The sequence below is a fragment of the Lycium barbarum genome, chromosome 12 (assembly GCF_019175385.1).
Source record: "Lycium barbarum isolate Lr01 chromosome 12, ASM1917538v2, whole genome shotgun sequence".
Lineage (NCBI taxonomy): Eukaryota > Viridiplantae > Streptophyta > Magnoliopsida > Solanales > Solanaceae > Lycium > Lycium barbarum.
Genome location: NC_083348.1, coordinates 271,346 through 289,329, shown reverse-complemented (window position 1 = coordinate 289,329; position 17,984 = coordinate 271,346). Strand labels below are relative to the sequence as shown.

The window sequence follows — 17,984 nt, the reverse complement described above, 5'->3', positions numbered from 1 at the left end:
AGCAGCAAATTACAGAGACCTTTCATCTCTATCAGGCCTTGCATGGCTATTTTGAGGAAAGAAATTAATGCCTGTACCTTCCCCATCCGGATTCAACTCTTTGAAAAAGGTTAATTTTTTGTTTTCTCCTTCTTTTTTCTGTGTCGATCTGAAACCGCCTTAATGAGTTTCGTTGATTTGTGAGGTTGAAAATCGTTTTCCTTATCAGTCCTTTTGTCATTTTCGTGGTAGAAATGTAATGGTTTTTGTCTTCTTCATCTTTTTTCTGATCCGATGTCATAGCAAGCATCTCAACGTTCAATTTGAACAGACTTCGATTTTGAAAGGTCCCGCCCAAATTTTAAAACCCTAGCAGTCCCCCTATAAATATTCGGTTCCTAATAAGAAAAAGGAGGTTTTTTTGAAACCCGAAAATTCCCTAAAAATATTAAGTTTGAGCCGCTTGAAAGTTGAAAGAGTTCTTCAGCCGCATAAAATCCCTTTTAGAATTAGTGTTTTTTTAGTTACATATTTCTAGTTTCAAGTGAAATACTATATATTCTGTTTGCTTACCCCTGGCATTCGTTCGAATTCAAGTGTATACAAATTCGGATTTAGTGGTGTTTCTTGTTAGATCGGAGGCTCAAACCCCACTTCGCTGCACCCGAAGAAGGTAAATTTCCTTCCTTTAAGTTATTTTTAGTGATTGTTTGAGTGTTTTAAACTGTCTATGTGATTCCTTTGCTTAGTTGTATTTTAGTTTCGTTTGTAGTTATTCTGGTTGAATTAAGCATGTTCCGTCCTGTTTAGTTTAATTCGGTGATTAGGTTAGCTTTATATGCAAGATTAGATTCATCTGGTGCTTTAAGTTCACATTTGTTGGCTGGTATGTCATTAGATTAATCATGTGTTGGTTTAGACTAGGTGACCTGTTAATCGTGTTTGTGTGCATTAGCCTTTTTCTATGATTAGTTAGTCTCTATCTCATATGCTTAGGATCTAATAAGGACCATTATGATGTCTATTCTGTTTGCTTCCATATACTGTTTAGAAGTGTGATGAAAATCCTTGCTTGTCCTCTAAAATCTGGGTTTGTCGGTTCATTGCTATGACATCTAATGAGTTCTATGTTCAGTTATGATCCAGAAGTCTACCCATCATGCTAATATGGTTAAAATTTGTTATGATTGGCCAGCCTATTAATTGTTTATGTAAAATCTAGATTAATGGGTATTGGATTTGATCAGTATGGTTAAATACGCGTTAGATAATTCATAAGCTTTCCTGCTTGACGCCATGATTAGTGTACTCAACCCTTTGTCTGTTTTCTTTTAACTAGTGTATAAGTTGATTCTGAATGTCTGAGATATATCCGTATCTGTTAAGTTAAGTTTAAAATCATTTGTGACCTATGTGTTTGATATACTAGAATGGTTTTTCTCTGTGGTGTGCCAACTGGTTTGTTGTAGATAGTGTCACAAATCTCAGAATGTGTTCTAAAGAGATATAAAGGACCATCCTATTTTTGAAAGCAGGCTTCTCCTCTGTACGATTCTCTGTATGCAAGCACTTCGCTAAAACATGATCAACCCCCTTTTAAATGGTATAATTTCAGTCGGGCTTGTGGGATTAGATGCTGTCTAGGCTTTAATGGATGCCGAAATGATTTTTTTTGGGAAACAACTAAAATGTGAATTGAAACGCGATGATATTTTTGCTATAGCTTTTAGTATTATAAGCTGCTAGCAGTGATGATAATTTGCTATAAGTACTAGTATGTTGCTTTGCCAATATGGAAATGGAACTGGGCAGTGTGCCTGCATACTATAAACGTCCCTCCTGAAGTCAATAGGTGTCTTGTAATATGCCATGCTTAGATTTGGTAGGTGTTGTATGTTGCCAGTATACTTAGTCTATGTTATATGCGTCTTCGTATGAGTAAACAGGTATTATCAAATCACGTGTATAGTTTGTTATCAGTTTGGTTTTGTTTAAAATTTTGTACGTTGTTGCGAGCATATCTCAGTTGAATGTATACACGGTGTATACTCAAACATACATAGTATGTATACAAGTCGCTGATTTGGTTGTTTCGAATTTTACATTATATATAGTCTTATTTATTGATTATACACTAATCCTTGTCTTTCTTTTTATGCATGACCATCGCATACGAGTCCGAGGGACTCGTTCTTCTTCCGCATTCGGTGTTGGGCTAAAAGCCCAACGTAATTCTCTCGAGTCAGCCCTTATCCGCAGTGAAATGAAATTTTCTGGGCCAAAGCCCATATAGCAGCAGTCCGAAAATGGGCTGAGCCCATTTAATTGCATGTGTTCCTCCACTTTATTTTGTGCCTTTAATTTGTATTGTGCAACTAACTGATGAGTCGTGAAATTACGGCTCATTCGACGCCAATTACTTAGTCTTTTGTAAATCCCCAAGTGTTTTTGATGTCGTTTCTCGTGTTTTTGTGTCAATTTGTAGAATAACATGTGCCGGAAGCAACTTGAAACATTTTGAAGCAAAACGAAGCAAAATGAAGCAAAAACCCAGCAGAACTGAACAATGGCACCACCTGCGAATCGCAGGTACCACATGCGAGTCGCAGGTGGTGCAGCACCTGTTGACAGAGAGGACCAAATAAGATACCACATGTGACACCACATGCGACACCACCTGCGAGTCGCAGGTGTAACATGCGAATCGCGTCCGGTGTCGCGGATGCTGCTCAACAAATAACTGAAGATGTGACACCTGCGATGGTCTGGTGAAACCTGCGACTCGTGGGTTGAACATGCGACACTATGTGCGAATCGCACCCTATGCACAGGGGCATTTTTGTCTGGAAATTGTTCCCGTTTTGGACATGCTATAAATAGATTGCTAGGGTTTTGGATTGTATTATTCTGCAGTTTTTAGCATAGACTCTTGTGGAGTGCATTTATTGTTGGTTGGTGAAGTATTTAAGAGATTTCTTTTGGCTTTGTCATCTTCTCTATCCAACACTTTTGTAAGATTTATGAATTCATTTTACTTGATTGATTTACTTTTAATGAATATCATTAGCTAATCTTTCAGCTAAGGTTGTGGGATCCAATGTGTTAGTTATGTGATTGGGTTTCATATTCATACTACATTTATATGCTAATGGTGTTTTCTATTAACTCCTCAAGCATTAATGTCTTGTGATGGTGTACAACATTACTTGTGCTTAATACCATTACGTTGCTTGGAAAAGAAAGTAGAGGTTAGGAAAAGAGTTAATAGCAACAATGTGGGTCATTAAATCCATCTAATAGCTTGAGCTAGGAATAGTAAAGCTAGTTGAGGCTACATGGGTGTTCTCTTATAAAACATTCTAGAGCTTGGAAAAGCCTAGGGTGAAATTTGCTGATTTGGTTGGAAAACTTTTGGCAAGAATCGCGTGACCCTTGGCTTAATGCACCTAGGCATGTAAACAAGTTGAACTGATACCCAATCGCATTACTTTCCATTGGAACCACAACCTTAGTCCCATTTACCAATTGGTTACACCTTATAAACACTCTCAGTCATTAATGAACAAACAACAATCAAACTTTTATTATATTTCCTTTCCCCTTGAAATATAGACTAACAGTCGGGTGTTACACTTATCAAGTATATTTCTTCATTGTATTCTCTGTGGGATTCGACCCCAACCTTGTTGGGTTGTATATTTGACGACGACCGCTTACTCCTGATCTCAAAGGTGTAATTTGGGGGTATCAAATTTTGGCGCCGTTGCCGGGGAATACGGTCTAGAAATTTACTAATTAGTGTAAAACTTTACTTTTAGTCTTTATTTCTTTTCTTATTTCCTTTTTGTTGTTGTTTGTTGTGCAGGCAATATGGATGAGGATGATATCCCTGTCCAAAATCCACCAGTAGCGGTTGGTGAAGAAGCTGCGAGGGCAGGCTATGCAGCTGCAATTCAGCCCCCACCTTTGATTGGAAATTCAAGTTTCCATATAATCAACACAATGTTGCACCTGCTCAACACTAAGGGCCTGTTCGGCGGTCTACCCAAAGATGACCCGAATAGGCACCTTAGGAACTTTCTTGGGGTCTGTTCTACCAATGTGCATCTGGGCGTCTCAATTGAAGCAGTCAGGCTACGGCTCTTCCGGTACTCCCTAATGGGGGAAGCCACGGCTTGGTTAGATGATCTTCCTTCCGGGTCCATCACTACTTGGGAGGAACTGACCGAAGAATTCCTCAAGAAGTTCTTCCCTCCATCGCGGATGTTACAACTCCGTGACGAAATCAACAACTTTCGTCAACTTCCGGATGAGGCTCTCCATGAAACTTGGACTCGTTTTAAAAAGAAAGTCAAAAGCTGTCCCAAGCATGGGTTGCCCGACGGTGTGCTTCTACAAACATTTTATAGATCTCTAGATTCGGTCAACAAATCGGTGGCGAACAACATTGCAGAGGGGTATCTTATGGATAACTCTTATGCCACTGTTTGTGAATTATTGGATAAATTGACCGAGACTAATGAAGCATGGCACACTAGGGATTCGGAAGTGGGTGGAGGAAGTTCCTCCAAACATGTGCTCACTCGTGAGATGATTAAGAAGGAGGAAGAGAGAGATGAGTCCATGGCCAAACTTGTCACCCAAATGGACCTTCTGACAAAACGTGTCATGGGTGGCGGAAGCAAAAATGTGAACATGGTAGAATCCTTTGAAGGGGTTCCTCCGGATGAGCAATGTTTCCAAATGTATGATGAGGAGGGAGTTATGTCAACAATCTGAGGGAGGGTTCCCGTCCGAACTATCAAGGTCCAAATCAAGGATCTTGGCGGCAAGGTCAAGGGAATCAAGGTTGGAACAAATAACAAGGTCACTCTAATTGGAGAGATAATCGTGACAACAATCAAGGGGGGTACAATAGCAATTACAACAATCATCGGAGCACAAATCCGTATGTCCCTCCAAAGGGAAATCAACCAAGCTCTGGTCAACCGCCCAATAGCGACTCCGCTAGTTCAAAAATTGAAGATATGTTGTCAAAGGTACTGAGGAAAGTGGAGTCCACCGACACCTTTTGCAAGGAGACTAGAGATGAGGTCAAATCCATGGGTCAAGTTGTAAGTTCACACTCCACCTCCATTAAACATTTGGAGTCTCAACTTGGCCAAATCTCGGCAATCCTAAACCAAAGGCAGAAAGGCTCACTCCCTAGTGACACAGTTGCAAACCCAAGGAACGATGGTGAACATAAATGCAACGCAATTACTGCTAGGAGTGGCAGAACAATTGGGGAAAATGCGTTGGTGAAAGAGAATGTGTTGGGTGATGAAGAGAAAATGGTTAAAGAACCCACGGTTATTGTAGAAGAAGCAAACCCAACGAATAAGCGGGCTGGTAGTGAAGAGCCCATCGCTAACAAGGACCTTCCGGAAATCAATGATGCCTCGGAAAGCAAGGAAGCGGCGGAGGAGGTACCAAGGGCTTCACCGCCCATTATAAGGCCTCCCCCTCCTTTTCCCCAATGATTGACAAAGCAAGCGGAAGATGGAAAGTTCCTCAAGTTCATAGATCGATTAAAGGGGCTCTCAATAAATATTCCATTGATTGAGGCACTTGAACAAATGCCCGGTTATGCGAAGTTCATGAAAGATCTCGTGACCAAAAGAAGGAGTCCTGGCATTGAAACATTGGGGGGCACTCATCATTATAGTGCAATTGTCACCAAAGCTTTGGTGCACAAAAAAGAAGATCCCGAAGCATTCACAATCCCATGCACCATTGGTAAATACAAGTTTGCTAAAGCTTTATGTGATCTTGGAGCAAGCATCAATTTGATGCCGCTTTCTATATTCAACAAGTTGGGATTGGGCACCCCCCGTCCTACCACGATGAGATTACTTATGGCGGATAGAACCGTAAAGAGGCCCATTGGTATTCTTTATGATGTGCTTGTAAGAGTGGATAAATTTATTTTTCCGGCCGATTTTGTGATCTTGGATTGTGAAGTCGACTTTGAAGTTCTCATAATCTTGGGAAGACCATTCTTAGCCACAGGGCATGCCCTCGTGGATGTGGAAAGAGGTGATCTGAAATTTATAATGAATGATGAAGAGATCACTTTCCATATTTGCAAGTCAATGAAACAACCGACGGATATGAGTGTTGTGTCGGTTATTGACACAATTGATGAAGCAATGGAGACAACCGTAGAACATGAGCATATAGGTGATATGTTGGCTGCGGTGATAATGAATTATGAATGGGATGACGAAAAAGAATTTGAGGAGATGGTCAATGCATTGATTGGAATGGGGTCTTACCACCTCAATCCAAAGAGACTCGATCTTGACTTGGAAAACCGAGAAACTCCTCCTGCAAAACCTTCAATTATTGAGCCTCCTACTTTGGAACTTAAACCTCTTCCTTCACATTTGAGGTATGAGTTTCTTGGACTCAGCAACACATTGCCTGTGATTATATCTGCCCGGTTGACGGATGAGCAAAGAGAGAGGTTGATGGTGATCTTGAGAAGATACAAAAAAGCTATCGGGTGGAGTATCGCAGATATTCAAGGGATTCCACCCAGTATTTGTACGCATAAAATTCAGCTTGATGAAGATTGTGAGCCAAGCGTTGAACATCAAAGGAGGTTAAATCCTCCCATGCAAGAGGTCGTAAAGGTTGAGATAATCAAGTGGTTAGATGCCGGGGTTGTGTACCCTATTTCGGATAGCTCATGGGTGAGTTCGGTTCAATGCGTGCCAAAACAGGGTGGGATCACCGTGGTTGCGAATGATAAAAATGAGTTGATCCCCACTCGCAAGGTTACCGGATGGCGTGTTTGCATGGATTATCGGAAGCTGAATAAGTGGACCAAAAAGGACCACTTCCCAATGCCATTCATGGATCAAATGCTTGATAGGCTTGCGGGCAGATATTATTATTGTTTCCTTGATGGGTATTCCGGGTACAACCAAATCACCATTGCCCCCGGACCAAGAGAAAACTACCTTCACTTGTCCTTATGGGACTTTTGCTTTCAAGAGAATGCCTTTTGGGTTATGTAATGCACCCGCAACATTTCAACGCTGCATGATGTCTATTTTCTCCGATATGGTTGAGGAGTCCATTGAAATCTTCATGGATGACTTTTCCGTAGTTGGGGATTCCTTTGATGAATGCTTGAAGAATCTTGCCCAAGTATTGAAACGATGTGAAGAAACAAATTTGGTTCTAAATTGGGAGAAGTGCCTCTTCATGGTTAGAGAAGGCATCGTCTTGGGGCACAAGATTTTGGAAAATAGGCTTGAAGTCGATCAAGTTAAAATTGAGGTTATTGTTAAGCTTCCCCCTCAAATTTCCGTTAAAGGTGTTCGTAGCTTTCTTGGGCATGCTGGGTTTTATAGAAGATTTTTCAAGGATTTCTCGAAAATAGCCAACCCTCTATGCAAGTTGTTGGAGAAGGAGTCGAAGTTTGTATTTGATGATGCTTGTTTGAAGGCATTTGAGGCTTTGAAAGAGAGACTCACATCGGCTCCTATCATCATTGCCCCGGACTGGTCTCAACCCTTTGAGCTAATGTGTGATGCAAGTGGCTTTGCCATGGGGGCTGTTCTTGGCCAAAAGCGGGATAAGATCTTCCACCCAATTTACTACGCAAGCAAGACTCTGAACAGTGCCCAAATGAATTACACTGTCACAGAACAAAAGTTGCTGGCTATTGTGTTTGCTTTCGAGAAGTTCCGGGCTTATTTGTTGGGCACACATGTGATTGTTCACACCGATCATGCAGCCCTACGTTACCTCATGACAAAGAAAGATGCAAAACCGAGGTTGATACGTTGGGTCCTTCTCTTGAAAGAGTTTGACTTTGAAGTCAATGATAGAAAGGGGTGTGAAAATCAAGTTGCGGACCACTTGTCTCGTCTTGAAGAGGCTGGGCGTCCATTGGATGGCCTAGAAGTCAATGAGTCATTTCCGGATGAGCATGTAATGGCGGGGTCGCATGACATGATCCGTTGGTATGCCGATTTTGCTAACTTCCATGCAAGTGACATCATGCCGGTGGATTTGAACTTCCACCAAAAGAAGAAGTTTTTGAGTGATGCCCGGAAATTTTATTGGGACGAGCCATATCTATTCAGGGTTTGTGCCGACAACATCATAAGGAGGTGCATACCCGAAGTAGAAATGATGCCCATCATCGAAGCCTGTCACTCATCACCGGTTGGTGGACATCATAGTAGCTCAAGAACGGAAGCCAAGGTTTTTCAAAGTGGTTTTTATTGGCCGACAATTCATCAAGATGCTCATGACTTTGTAAAAGCTTGTAATCAATGTAAAAGGCATGGGGGCATATCAAGAAGGCATGAGCTACCAATGACACCGATTCTCGAAGTTGAATTGTTCGATGTATGGGGCATTGATTTTATGGGTCCATTTGTAAGCTCCTACAGCAACAAGTACATTCTTGTGGCAGTAGACTACGTGTCCAAATGGGTGGAAGCCGTAGCGCTCCCCAACAATGAAGGAAGAAGCGTCACTGCATTTTTAAAAAGAGTTATCTTCTCAAGGTTCGGAACTCCAAGAGCAATCATTAGTGACAGGGGTTCTCATTTCTGCAATAGATTATTCAAGACTGTTCTTGAGAAGTATGGGGTCAAGCATAAATTTTCCACCCCGTATCATCCCCAAACAAGTGGCCAAGTTGAGGTCTCAAATAGACAGATCAAGAGCATCCTTTCTAAAACAGTGAATGCTAACCGGACTGATTGGTCAAAGAAATTGGATGACGCTTTATGGGCTTACCGAACAGCTTGCAAGACCCCAATTGGCATGTCTCCATATCAATTGGTATTTGGAAAAGCTTGTCATCTTCCGGTGGAACTCGAACATAAGGCGTTGTGGGCCTTGAAAAAGTTGAATCTAGAATGGGGTGATGCCTCCAACTTGAGGTTGGAACAGATTAACGAGCTCGATGAATTTCGACTGAAATATGCGAGTTTTGCACTCTACAAGGCCCGCACGAAACACTTCCATGACAAGAAGATCTTGCAAAGAGAGTTCAGCATCGGGGATCACGTACTGTTGTTCAACTCCAGGCTCCGGTTGTTTCCCGGAAAGTTGAAATCCAAATGGTCCGGCCCGTTTGAAATCACACAAGTGTTCCCATCCGGAGAAATTGAACTTGTTTTCCCAAGTGGTAATAAAATCAAAGTGAATGGGAAAAGGGTGAAACATTACTGGGGATCTCATAATGAAGCAAAGATTATTGAGGTCTTCCTCCTCAATGAGCCATGAAAGGGCTAAACAGGTATCAACGTCATGCTGCGACGTAAAATCAAGCGCTTTTTGGGAAGCAACCCAAGTTTTATTTTCATGTATTGTTATTTTTTTTTTACTTTTGTGATGTTTTTGATGTGTGTCCAAGTGTGTAGGAATAAAGTGTGTGCACAACGAAGAAGATTTTGAAAAATGCCAATTGGCATGACCTGCGAAAGAACCCGCGATTCGCATGTCGTGCCCGCGATTTCATCCGCGAATCGCAGGTGTTGTCAAAATGCAGCCCATGAAAGCTGAACTCTCTGTCAGCATCTGCGAAGGAATGACACAACATGCGACTCGCATGTTACACATGCGACATCATCCGCGAGTCGCATGTTGTGCAGGTAAGTGAAAAGTCGCGGGTCGACCCGACCCGACGCGGTTCAGTTTCTTTTAAATAAAAGAAGGTAACAGCTGTTCTTATCAGTTATAATCTTCACTCTTCCTCTCTCCCTTCTCCTTAATTCCTCCTATATCATTCCATTTCACTTCAATCATCTTTAATCAACTCCTAAAAACCCTAACTAGTGATTACTTCCTTTTTCCCTTAAAAATAAAGGATTTCAAAGTTTTCTACTTTCATCTACTCTCAAGGTATGTCGACTGTTCTCTTTCTTTTCATTAGTTAGTATCTGCTAATTGCTCTATTACATGCCATTATCATGCCATACCACTTGTTGTAATTAGTTATTTGGGTAGATTTATCTTATGTGTTAAAAGGGTTGTTGGAAATTGATGAACAATGGGGAATTCTTGAGTACCCATGCTTGTGTAGTCCTTCTAGGAAGTGATTGTTGGTGACGAATTAGATAGTGACTGGGGAATTCTTGAGTACCCATTTGATGTATGAACTTTTAGTTGAGGTACACTCACAACTTGTGTGATGTAATGCCTAAACGACCCTGAGTGTTTGGTTGTTGTAGAAATATGATCAGTTGCCAAGAATGGGGAATTCTTGAGTACCCATGGCACATTACCTGTAAAATAGGACCCGTGATACCTTCTGAGTCACAAAATGTCATTGTCTTTTGTGAGGAACAACCATCGAACATAGGTGCGAGTAAGTGAACAGCCTTTCCCAATGATAGACAGGGTGATAGCGCCCTTAAGGGAAAAAGTTACGTAAATATGTTCTTATGTGTGTGCATCTGTGTTGCAAAAAAAAAAAAGAATGAAATCAAGTGTCTCACCTGCGAGCAGCATCCGCGATTCGCATGTTTGACATGCGAATCGCACTTGCTGCAACAGGTGATGACAGTGAAGAACTAGTTTTCTGGCATGATCCGCGACATTACCCGCGAGTCGCAGGTCACACATGCGACTCGCATGTGATGTTTCGCAGGTGGTGCCACCCTTCAATACTTTGTTTTTGTTTCTTCTTCTTATACATACCTCTTTATTATTGCTAAACGAACACCATAAATAATGGGTATATTTTTGTATGTTGTGCAGGATGGTTCGATCAAATCAACCTCAAAGTGGAGGAAGACGAGCGACATGAAAAACCTCCTCTTCTAGAAGAAAAGAAAAGGCACCGGCTGATCCCGTTCCCCAGTCTGAAGAGGGGACACATGGGGCTTCCTCTCCTGAGCCCGAGAATGCCGTCACCAGAGGTCAACGAAGAGAGGCAATGGAGCAACGGTTCACCGTGCCTGGATCCAGGGAGCTGTATAAGACTTGGAATACAATTAAACATGATGGGAATCCAGTTCGGGGCCTCATTGTCGAAAAGAGGGTCACTCTACAGGGACTGCAAGATCAATGCCCGGGCATCATTCTCAGGCTTGAGGCCTTAAGATGGACCTATTTCATGCAGCCTGCTGAATATTGCCCAACCCTGGTAATGGAATTCTATGCAGCTTATGTGGCTACATTGAATGCAAAGAGGACGCGCCGCACACCAAAGAAAAACTTGGAGCACCTCTGTTGGGTTCCGGTTGGGGGGAAGGAGATTGATTGTGTTGCCGATACCATAACATCGATCCTATATGAGCAACGCAGCGAAACAGACCCTGTTGAAGGTTGGCCTCCGGTTAGTTCTGAATATGAATTGAAGATAGAAAACTCGGAGGAGCAACGCGAGTGGGTAGCTTCAGTGATTGCCTCAGGGACTCCACCATGGCTGGATCCATCTGTCCCGATTGAGAAGAACACTTTCAACCGTGAGGCCAAGTTTTGGTTATCCTTAGTATCGTCGCGGGTGAGTCCTTCCAAGCATAGCACTGACATACCTATTGCCAAGTGTATTATCATTGCTTCACTCATGTCCGGGTACCTTGTCGATGTGGGGGTAATTATCCGAGACGAGATCAAGAATAGGTCCACTCAAAAGAACACATCGCTCCCTTTTCCTTGTTTGATCACTACATTATGCCGCCGGAAAGAGGTTCGTGATATTCCTCGGGTGGACAGGAATTTACCGGCTGATCAAATGATTGATTACACCAAATTAGTACCGGGGACTAGGAAGCGAAAGCGGGTGAGCACAGAGCCAAGAGCTTCGGGAACAACACTTGATGCTCATATTCTTGAGCCCGAAGACTTGGCCACCGATGATGAGGAGACAGCTCCCACCACTGCCCCTCAAGTACCGAGGTCTGACCCTCCAAGTTCTTCCACTACAGTTCCCACTGACACGGTTCCGCCATCCACCACAGCAGCCCGTGGAGTGTCTACCGAGGGTATGCGGGTACTCCGGGCAGCAGATGCTAAATTTAATTGGTTGGTTGAGAGGCTTCCCAATTTTGTGAAAAAGGCAATTGAGGAAGCCATGGCACCCTACACTCAAGCTATCACAGATATTAGGGCGGAGCAGGACAAAATTAAGGAGCATGTTCGCCGCATTGATCGTCGGTTGGAGAAAATTGAGGGGGGCAGTGTAGGCGGCCTTTCGGCCATTCGGGCGGACCTAGCTAAGGTCAAGGAGGACATTCGAATATTACAGGTCCCCGACATTGAGCTCAGTGCACCCATTCTACCTTCCAGTGCCTCCTTATTCTCTACTGGGCCCACAGCGCCTGCCATGCCTTCGGGAAAAGGGGTGGTGGAGCCAACTGGGGAGGAAGAAGACACTGAGGAAGAAGAGGAGGAAGAAAGTGATGAAGAGTTTGATGAGGAGCTGGAGGTTGACCCAGCTGTTGAGGAGGCACGTACTTCCACCCGGGCTGCTGGTATCGCTGAGGATGAGATTGACACATATGTGGTGATGCAGCAGTCCCTAGAGGCAAGCAGGAAACCCAGGGGGGCATCTCGACCCCCGAGGGCGGGTGAGGCCAGTTCATCCACTGCTCCTCCAGCTGACACACCATTGCCCCGTCTGTGGGGCCTGAGATACTGACACCCGGGCAGGAGGGTGATGCTACACCGCTTCCATTGATCGTACCTCCGTTGGAGGTCCTCCCTGCTGATCGGTCGCCATCGGACGCCTGATGCGTCCATCGTGAGTTACTCATCCCTTGTACTACATTTTGATGCATTGAGGACACTGCTTATTCCTTTTGTTGGGGGTAGGACAGCTCATGCTGCATATGTTTGTTTTTATTGTTTTAGGATAGCTCATGTTTAAGTTTGTGCACTTGTAGTTTGTCATTATTTAAGTTTGTGCACTTGTAGTTTGTCATTGCCAAGTATAATAGTGATGGTTGATCGGTTTATAAATTTATAAATTTATAAAAAAAATTATTTTGTTTTTCGTGGTTTTTAAATTTATAAATTTTTCTTATTTTGTTTTTCCATCATATTTTGACCACACCCCTCCCAAAAATTCTTGCATATGTACTCAGAAGGGAGGAGCAACACTAACATGACTCATTTGGTGACACACAAATGTTTTGCAAGTCTAGAATGATGGGTTGAGAAGTAGTTAGAAGATAGCAAAGTAATCCATGTGTCATATGTGTGAAAGGTTATTGTTCTAGTCTTGTGCATAATTGTGATCTAGAACTTGCCCGGAAAGTGTCTCAAGGCGAAATACTAAACTACACTTGTTTGAAAAAGGATATTAGGCTCTCTTTGGACCGCCACTAAACCTAAAAATTCCTACCCATTGCATTGATATCCTAGTTAACCCATTTTTGAGCCGTAACTTTGTTTTTCTTTTCTTTCATTACAACCTTGTGACAGGCCCCATTCCTTTTGCCCTTGTTTACCCACCTTTTTGCATCGTATCTCCCTAAGCAAATAGAATACGCTACAATTGGCTAAGTGCTTAAGTTTGGGGGTGGTAGCTAAAAAAAAATGTATATGTAGATATTTGTGTAGAGAAAGGTGTGAATAATGGTTGTGATGTAAGAAATAAATAAAAAAAATAAAAAAATAATGATATTGGAAATAGGAGGCACGAGTTGGCAAATAATGCTTAAATGCTGAAGAAGGAACAGATTAGGTGAAGGAAGCGTATTCGAAAATGCTTAGGGAGACGTCAAGTCACTCTTACCCAAATTTCACCCTACCTTAACCCCAAACCTAAACTATGACCCGCAAGTCCTAATTGATTTTGAATAAAGTGTGTTTATATTAGTGGAGAAATACTTAAAGGGAAAGCTTATGGCACCACATGTTTTTTGTACTTGTACATTTTCTTTTCTGAGTGTGAGTGGTTCTCTCCTTACTCGTCTTTTGTCCCAATTGCTATTCATGAATATGTGTGTGTGGGACTTTCTTTGGTCTTATTGTGAGGGCATGTGGATTACTAGGCTCAATGAAAGAATTACTTCTTGACGCCTCATTTGAAGCCGTTTCTTTTAAAGATAGAATAACATTGTGTCATCAAGTGCATCAGTTGGTTAATGCTCGCCTATTGAGGAAAGGCACCATGTCTCGCAATAAGAGGGAGGGGAACTCGTATTTTGAACAATTATGCTTTGGCTGATTGTGATCATCATTGTAGTACCTAGCAATTGGCATATATGGTAGTTCTGTTTTAAATGCTTGAGGACAAGCAAAAGTATAAGTTTGGGGGTGTTGATGAGTCGTGAAATTACGGCTCATTCGACGCCAATTACTTAGTCTTTTGTAAATCCCCAAGTGCTTTTGATGTCGTTTCTCGTGTTTTTGTGTCAATTTGTAGAATAACATGTGCCGGAAGCAACTTGAAACATTTTGAAGCAAAACGAAGCAAAATGGAGCAAAAACCCACTAGAACTGAACAATGGCACCACCTGCGAATCGCAGGTACCACATGCGAGTCGCAGGTGGTGCAGCACCTGTTGACAGAGAGGACCAAATAAGATACCACATGTGACACCACATACGACACCACCTGCGAGTCGCAGGTGTAACATGCGAATCGCGTCCGGTGTCGCGGATGCTGCTCAACAAATAACTGAAGATGGACACCTACGATGGTCTGGTGAAACCTGTGACTCGCGGGTTGAACATGCGACACTATGTGCGAATCGCACCCTATGCACAGGGGTATTTTTGTCTGGAAATTGTTCCCGTTTTGGACATGCTATAAATAGATTGCTAGGGTTTTGGATTATATTATTCTGCAGTTTTTAGCATAGACTCTTATGGAGTGCATTTATTGTTGGTTGGTGAAGTATTTAAGAGATTTCTTTTGGCTTTGTCATCTTCTCTATCCAACACTTTTGTAAGATTTATGAATTCATTTTACTTGATTGATTTACTTTTAATGAATATCATTAGCTAATCTTTCAGCTAAGGTTGTGGGATCCAATGTGTTAGTTATGTGATTGGGTTTCATATTCATACTACATTTATATGCTAATGGTGTTTTCTGTTAACTCTTCAAGCATTAATGTCTTTTGATGGTGTACAACATTACTTGTGCCTTAATACCATTACTTTGCTTGGAAAAGAAAGTAGAGGTTAGGAAAAGAGTTAATAGCAACAATGTGGGTCATTAAATCCATCTAATAGCTTGAGCTAGGAATAGTAAAGCTAGTTGAGGCTACATGGGTGTTCTCTTATAAAACATTCTAGGGCTTGGAAACGCCTAGGGTGAAATTTGCTGATTTGGTTGGAAAACTTTTGGCAAGAATCGCGTGACCCTTGGCTTAATGCACCTAGGCATGTAAACAAGTTGAACTGATACCCAATCGCATTACTTTCCATTGGAACCACAACCTTAGTCCCATTTACCAATTGGTTACACCTTATAAACACTTTCAGTCATTAATGAACAAACAACAATCAACTTTTATTATATTTCCTTTCCCCTTGAAATATAGACTAACAGTCGGGTGTTACACTTATCAAGTATATTTCTTCATTGTATTCTCTGTGGGATTCGACTCCAACCTTGTTGGGTTCTATATTTGACGACGACCGCTTACTCCGGATCTCAAAGGTGTAATTTGGGCGTATCACTAACCCTTTACCTTGTTCTTTTTTTAAACTTAGATGAATTCTAGTAAATTAGTGGACTAGTTTAGTATAATGGGTAGTTAATTAGAAGGGAAAACTAGTAGTTAGCTCTGTAGGCTTCATTTTTTTATCTATAATATCTATCCTAAATTATTTACATTATCTTTAATTTATCTTAAAAATTATTTGCATCATTTATAATATTTACTATTACCAGAATCACTAATTTCCAATAATGAGAACATGTGCCTTGAACTAGAGAATTACTTTCCATTTCTTTATCGCCTTAGAGATTTAACGTACCATGGATATGGAATATATGAATTTAGGTATTGCAAGATGATTTAATTACACGTCATCCTAATCAAGCGTAGTTAATAAACGATAATAAAAGGGATAAAGAAAACTCATTAGCTATTTTTGTATTTTGTTTATACTCCTAAAATATAAAATCAATTAATACCTCGTCACTTGAGTTATCTCAAATATTTATTAAAACTCTGCACAAACCCGCATTTTCTTCTACTTATCTGCAACTTAGTATATTTTATGCAAATCTTACTTTAAATAGCATTATTATTTAAAGCATAGCAATATTTATCGTTTATTTTAAATAGCATTTGAAGTCTCTTTTTCTGCAAATTATTCTACAAGTCCTATTTAAATAATATTATTATATTCTTTCTTCAAAACCTAAACAACCTTTATAAATCTTATTTTAAAATAGCCTTTAAAGTTCTTCTTTTATACAAATTATTATATTTTCTGTAAATCTTATTTTAACTAACATTATTTTCCTTTAAAACTTTAGCGATAGTTGTAAGCCATTTTTCTAAAATTTAAACACTATATTTAGCCTTAATTAATTAACCTAAGTTTGGCCGGTAAACCGTAGTTAGCGAATTTTAAAGGATGCCTAACCCCTTCCCTTTAGGATAATTAGAACCCTTACCTAGAATCACACTGATTAAGCAGACCATTAACGGAGATTTAGGTAGCTTTACCTTAGTTAATAATTAGGTGTCCTAATTCACCTTTAAAATTAATTAGGTGGCGACTCCTTAAAATAAAACAAAATATTTAAATGGGGTATAACATAGTGTCCAACAGACATGAAAGCATAATACACGCAGTTTCTATGGTGTATCCTACTGTTCCTCATTTGGCTTGTGTATGACATTTGTGTAAAAATGTGAAAAAGCAATACACATCGAATAGTAAGGTGTTGAGTCCTATTTTTTATTCACTGGTGAAGGCATACACCCAGGATGAGTTCGATTAATAGATGGAGAAGATTGGGAATGTTGATATTCGGGTAAAACGATACCTAGAAGGCGCCGGCAAGGATAAATGGTCTAGGCATTATTCAATTGTTAACAGAGAATGGACAATGACTTCAAATATAGCCGAATGTATTAATGGAAAACTGGTTGCTGCAAGAGAGTTACATAGTTTTGATTTCCTTGAAGAAGTGAGGAAGATGTTTGGTAGATGGAATTGCACAAATAGAAAAAATGGCACCTACACATTCACAACACTGATGCGGCGTGTCAAGATATGTTGTCGATCAACGAGTACAAATCAATACGAATGAGGGTATGTTTGTTTTGCAACACAAAATTTTAATCTATATTTTACTATATCTAATCTATATTTATCTATATTCCCAAAATGGTAAAACTGCTCGAGTTAATGCTTGTTTATAGTTTAAATGGTTCTCAGGTTGAAGCGTCAACTAAATATGTTTACACAATGAATGATGGACTGAGGCGTTTTATAATCGATTTGAAGAAGAAAACATGCAGCTGTAGGATGTTCCAACTGGATGAGATACCGTGTTTTCATGCATGGGCAGTATTGGAAAATAAAAACTTGACTGCTGATGCATATTGTTTGGAATTATTCAAGCCAGAAACAGTTGTGAACACATATGATGTGCCGGTTGATCCTCTTCCTGATGAGACCGAGTGGAATGTTCCTAAAAGCATATCAGATGAAGTTGTTATGCTACCGATCCATAAGAGACCCCTGGGAATCCAAAAAAGAAGAGGGATAAGCCATTACAGGAGTTGATGATTGGTAAACGCAAGAATACTTGCAGTAAATGTGGACGTCTTGGTCATAACAGGCGTTTGTGTGATAATCCGCCGCTCAATAAGAAGAATAAATAAGTCCATTTTGATTTTATTTGTTAAGACAATTCTACTTTCATTTTCTGTTAAAAATAAAAAATGAATTAATATTGAATTCATATTATTCTAGTATGGTTGTATTTCACATGGTTGAACATCCGATGTTTTTCAATGTTATGTTATATTGGTGGTTTAATAAGATTTGAAAAGTCTACTCTATAT

General features: G+C 40.7%; 1 protein-coding gene across 1 annotated transcript; it reads left to right on the top strand.

The window, feature by feature from the left end:
* Positions 1 to 17,301: 17,301 nt before the first annotated feature.
* On the top strand, positions 17,302 to 17,703 carry LOC132621915 (uncharacterized). The gene has a single exon (XM_060336390.1). It carries the CDS (start codon positions 17,302 to 17,304, stop codon positions 17,701 to 17,703), a length of 402 nt encoding a protein of 133 aa, XP_060192373.1.
* Positions 17,704 to 17,984: the final 281 nt, after the last annotated feature.

What these genes read in the sequence shown, in the direction of transcription:
- LOC132621915 (XM_060336390.1), top strand. Translation starts at nt 17,302, where the DNA reads ATGGTAAAACTGCTCGAGTTAATGCTTGTTTATAGTTTAAATGGTTCT.